Below are 5,450 nucleotides of genomic sequence, written 5' to 3'. Positions count from 1 at the left end.
TTAAAGGTCCCCTACGTAAGCTAATAAAACAATGGCTTTGAACATAAAAATTGCATTAGATATCATTAAAGTGAATGTATATGTATAATTTTTACAGTCCTGGGCAGGGAAGAAAGGGGGGACAATTCATTTTATTTGAATTACTTATACATACATTAATAACACAATCGCTCAGTTCCTCATTTTACTGGAACAATAACTAAAGGCTTCTGCCAAACTTATATTATTCATTACAGGTGTTAGGGTTTATTTCAATTCAATTCATTCGTTTTTATTTGGGTATACGCGCGAATATCATACAGACAGGTTATCTCCGGACACTTTTTAAATAGAGCAAGTATTTGTTGGATATACTGTGTTTAGGATCAACATTGTATATCTGTGGATTAGCAGCTATACATAGCCTCATATATAATTCTTTCACTGTGAATTTGAGAAATCAGCCTGTGAAATCCCATCAACACAACCCGCCACAGTAAAACTTTATCCACTCAAACTAATGTACAGCCCTAACCGGGGAATGACACTCCATCTAAAGAACCTGTCATTGGAATGTCTGTTGCTGTTTAGGGTTCTAGAGCAGTCGTAACGATCCATTCTAGAATCCCGTAGTAACCTGAGCGAGTGGACTCAACTCTCACACACAGCTAGAGTAACCTGATGAGAGCCACAAGAGAAACCTGCGGGATATAAACAGTAAAAATTTTCATAGTGAGGAGCAAAGATGAGTGAGACTGGCTCAGTGTATAATGAGCTCCGCATGGAGCAACAGCTTTGTGACGCAGTGATCAAAGTGGACAACGTTGAGTTTCTCACACACAAGCTGATCCTCTGTAACTGCAGCCCATACTTCAGGTGAGCTGGTTATCAGGTGTTAATGCTGCTGAATTTACACTTTTTAGATAAGCAGAGAAACAGTATAAGAGTTAATGAACTGCAACACAACCTAATATTAATAAGCTAAGAGAATATATAAATATACATTAAACACAGATTGAACATGTTTTTAAAGTTTGTACTGAAGGTGTAGCTCACTGCACACATTCAACATAACTGTAGGGATCAAAGCTAATGTTAATCTTTACTGCCAGTCTTTTGTGTACAGTTTATTGTAATAGGATGATTTATCTGATTCACAAATTATCCTTTGAGTTGCACTTGTGATTATAAATACTGGATTTCCAATATTCACGTTAAAATAAATTTTGACTGGTAAACACAACAGACACCATTAGCATTATTTATAGCATTGATTCATATTTGGAGGTCCAATTTGTGCATTACTCAATAAAGAGAAAACCACATTACATGACAAATCACATCCCATCATTGTCAGTTTTTAAAATTATTTTATAATTTTCTTGACAGCTTCGAAGGCTAACCATGACCTCAAATGTAAAAGGATGAATGCATTAAATACAATTTTGAGATTACAAATTTAATCTTAAAAAAATGTATCTGTGCAGTGGCTGGATGTAGCTTTAATGCTTGTGCACGTTTTCTGGCATTTCATTTTACCTTGGTCACATCTGTTCAGAAAAGTGCAATATGGGGTGTATTCATATTACCTTTAGTGTAAATATGAAGTGAAACTGTGGACCACTTTATGTTTAATCCCTTGTTTTGCTTCCTACCTGGCCCACAGAGCCCTCTTTACCCACTGGTCAACCCCAGACAGTCGGGTCTTTGACATTCCCAATGTGTCAGCTGACATGATGAAGCTCATCATTGAGTTTGCCTACACTGACTTTGTTCCTGTGACACAAGAAAATATACAAGAGCTTTTTATAGCAGCAGACCGGTTCAATGTAAAGGGCATCATACAAACCTGCAGTGACTTCCTGGAGCAACAGCTTTCTGCACAGAACTGCATTGGCATCTGGTGGTTCACAGACGTTTATTACAACCCAGAACTGAGACACAAGGCCTACTTCTTCATGATGAATCACTTTGAGGATGTTGCTGCCACCTCAGAAGAGTTCCTGCAGCTCTCTGCGCAGGAACTAGCTAAAATCATTGAGAAAGACCAACTAAATGTAAAGAAGGAGAAGAGGGTGTTTGAGGCCATCCTTCGCTGGATCTCCTACGCACCTGAGGAACGCAGTGAATACATCTCTCTCCTTTTGCCCAATGTAAGTGAAGACTGAACAGTTGCTCAGCCGCCACTAGATTGTTTCATCTTTTACATCTCGTTAACGGTGTTATAGTAACAAGATTAGGGGTGTAGCCAAAACGCCCTTAGTAAAGTGTTGGCCAATCAATGTATTGGTCGGGCTGTAATTTGTGACAGTGTTATTACCTTAAATGTATGTTTGACATTTATGTACTGTAACTTCTTAAAGGCCGAAGTGTATGCTAATACATTATCGCTTTGATAAGGTATGATTGGCCCATAATATCAGCCATGCCGAAGCATCAGTTGGAACAATTTAATTCCAATTTCTGTCCTCATGTCTTGGTGTAGGTCAGGCTGGCTTTGATGAGTCCAGAATACATCATAGACAAAGTAGCTGACAACGAACTGGTGAAGGCAAGTGAAGAGTGTCGACCAATTCTCCTCAAGACCATGGAGGCCATGCTTGACATCCGAACAAGGAGGTTCTCTGACTCTTCTCTCTGTAACCCTTTGGCCCGTCCACGACTGCCTCCTGACTTTCTGTTTGCTGTTGGAGGCTGGAGTGGCGGGAGTCCCACCAATGACATTGAGGTGTACGATGTCCGTGCTGACCGCTGGGTCAATATAGGTAACAGTGAGGGGGTTCCTCGGGCCTACCATGGCACTGCTTTCCTCAATGGATCACTTTATTGTGTTGGTGGCTTTGACAGTGTTGAACAGTACAGCACTGTGGACAGGTTTGACCTGGGCTTGCACACCTGGCATGAGGTGGCACCAATGCATTCATGCCGCTGCTACGTTAGCGTAACTGCGATGGACGGGTGCATATACGCCATAGGAGGTTATAATGGACGAGATCGACTTGAAACTGCCGAGCGCTATGAGCCCAGTACCAACCAGTGGACATTAATTGCGCCCATGAACGAACAGAGAAGTGACGCCAGTTGCACAACCTTCGGTGGCAAGGTGGGTGGTGCTAAAGAGCAGCTTGGAACAACCGAGATAGCTCTAGCACAGAAACTGCATAAACTAGTTTGACTCTTAATAGTTCATAAATTGAACAAACCTCACAAGATTTTAAACTCCATTATTTAGATTGTGCTAGCAATAAGTGATCGTCATTGCAACACATTTCAACTTTGAAGGCTTAAAAACAATATTGTTGTCAAGCCCAAAAACAAAAGCCAAATCAGCTTTATTTATCTAGTACTTAGCATCACATTATGCACTATAGTGCCCCTTTTTTCTCTTAGCTGAAACGGGCTAGTTTCCTCCCAAAGGTGTGGAAATAGGTCTAAAAAAACACATGTTAATGTTTTTGAATACTTCACTGGAAGTCTTCAAAAGAGGACTTATTGCTTAATTTAAATCATTAAATCTCATATTAAATCTCAGGTGTACATTTGTGGTGGCTTCAATGGAAACGAGTGCCTGTCAACAGCTGAAAGTTACAGCCCAGAGACCGACCAGTGGACCCTGATTGCCTCCATGGGCAACAGGCGCAGTGGAGTTGGGGTCGTCGTCTACGCAGACCACATCTTTGCAGTAAGGACACAAACAATAACTGTTGATACCCACATAATAACACTTAAACACGGAGGCATGAAAACATGTAAGTTGAGGTTTCAAGTAGGGCTTATTAGTTTTATCAGTCTTGACTTCATATTTCACCTTTTCTCTAACAGGTTGGTGGTTTTACTGGAACCACCCGTCTGCGCACTGCTGAGGCCTACAACCCCCACACCAACACCTGGCACGCTGTCCCCTCCATGCTGAACTCCCGCAGTAACTTTGGCATCGCAGTGATCGATGGCCGCCTGTTTGTGGTCGGGGGATTCAACGGCTTCACCACCACCCTTGACGTCGAGTGCTATGATGTCGAAACCGGTGAGTGGTCAGATGTCCGTGACATGGAGATTTCACGCAGTGCCCTGAGCTGCTGTGTGGTGTTTGGACTCCCCAACATGGCTGATTACACTGCCTCTAATCACATCCTGCGGTTCTCCAGTGAGGAGGAAGAGGATGACGTGGAGTGATGAAGCTCCATCTGTCTATAAACTGTATTGTTCTTTAAATAAATGTCTCATGCATGAAAAAGATTTTCAGTTCATGTCACAGCTCAACAGCTTTAATATGAGAACACTAAAAAGTCCTTGTGACCTTTGACCTCCCTGTTGAGGGGTGAAAGAAAAAAAAGCATTCTGAATCTGAATGTCACAAAAAACAGTCTTGTTTGGTGTGTACGTGTGTTACAAGACAAACACTGGGTGGCTCCAGCCAGTGTGCAGGCCACTGATCCACAAAAGTACTAACTCATAAATATGTAAGCAATTATACATCAACTTGGGACATCCTGGTGGTCTAAGGGTTTAAGATTCTGACCACATAATCACAATGTCTGCTGCTCTATAATGCACACTATCTAACATACTCTAAAAATACAAATTAATATATAAAATAACAATCAAGGATATTCACTTAACCTTAACTACTAACCTCGACTGGGAAACTGTCAGGCAGTGATATGAGTGCTCTGAGGAACTCCTCAACTCCTGAGTCTTTGGAGGAAGCAAACTCAGATGACTTATACAAAGCCTTGGCGTTGGAAGTGTATCCATCCAGCCCAAATGTATTTTGTGGACTTTTAACCATGTTCCCTGGGGTGTCTTGTAGTGGATACAGCTGTAATATGGGATGTCAGGGTCTGAGGGAGACTCAGACTATGTATGTACCAAGCCTTATCATGAGCTCTACACTCCATACTTTTGATTTAAATTGCTATTATAGACAGATATGATTGAGATGATTATTCATAATTAATGTGCACGACAGTACTTCATTACAATGCTGTTGTGTAGACACAGTTTAGTTAGTTGTTGAGTGATTTTTGATCATGGCACCACATTTCACACAGGCACAGAACCGTATTCAACAGGCTGCCAGCACACCAGCGAGCTCCAATCAGATCAACCCATTGGGTCCGAAAGCACGATCTACACAAGTAAATACATGTAGGTTGATAAGAAAGAAGAATAAAACGGCCCCCACCCCCAAGGACACCATAGAACAAGTAGGGACCAACTTTAGTAGATTAAAGATTAAACCTGTAACACTTGTCATCAGTCAGAACATAAGAAGCGCAACTTCTAAACTGAAGAGATGAGCTGTACATTAACTTCAGGTCATTCTCTTTAGGTCCATCCTTTAGTCGTATCCTCGGGTTTCACGTCGTGTCCTGATGTGAAGAATGTACTGTAATGCTGCAATTTAATGAAGAAACAAACAAACTGAGAAAAACAAAATCCAAATCGCGACTAACAGCAGACAGAGCAGC

The 5,450-nt window shown here is 41.4% G+C and overlaps 1 protein-coding gene across 1 annotated transcript; it reads left to right on the top strand.

The window, feature by feature from the left end:
* The first annotated feature begins 664 nt into the window (after positions 1-664).
* Positions 665-4,152, top strand: LOC118324727 (kelch-like protein 10). The gene is made up of 5 exons (XM_035657181.1): positions 665-855; positions 1,646-2,132; positions 2,465-3,082; positions 3,512-3,661; positions 3,802-4,152. The coding sequence occupies exons 1-5, from the start codon at positions 725-727 to the stop codon at positions 4,150-4,152; spliced, it is 1,737 nt and encodes a 578-aa protein (XP_035513074.1). The 5' UTR covers positions 665-724.
* The last annotated feature ends 1,298 nt before the right edge of the window (positions 4,153-5,450 follow it).

The sequence above is a fragment of the Morone saxatilis genome, unplaced genomic scaffold (assembly GCF_004916995.1).
Source record: "Morone saxatilis isolate NCDOM2014 unplaced genomic scaffold, NCSU_SB_2.0 Contig15, whole genome shotgun sequence".
Taxonomy (NCBI): domain Eukaryota; kingdom Metazoa; phylum Chordata; class Actinopteri; family Moronidae; genus Morone; species Morone saxatilis.
This window is presented reverse-complemented; position numbering and strand designations above follow the sequence as displayed.

Excerpts from the sequence above, each read along its gene's own strand:
- LOC118324727 (XM_035657181.1), top strand. The coding sequence starts at position 725 with ATGAGTGAGACTGGCTCAGTGTATAATGAGCTCCGCATGGAGCAACAG. Across the intron at positions 3,083-3,511 it reads GCACAACCTTCGGTGGCAAG|GTGTACATTTGTGGTGGCTT; the intron begins GTGGGTGGTGCT and ends ATTAAATCTCAG. Across the intron at positions 3,662-3,801 it reads ACGCAGACCACATCTTTGCA|GTTGGTGGTTTTACTGGAAC; the intron begins GTAAGGACACAA and ends TTTCTCTAACAG.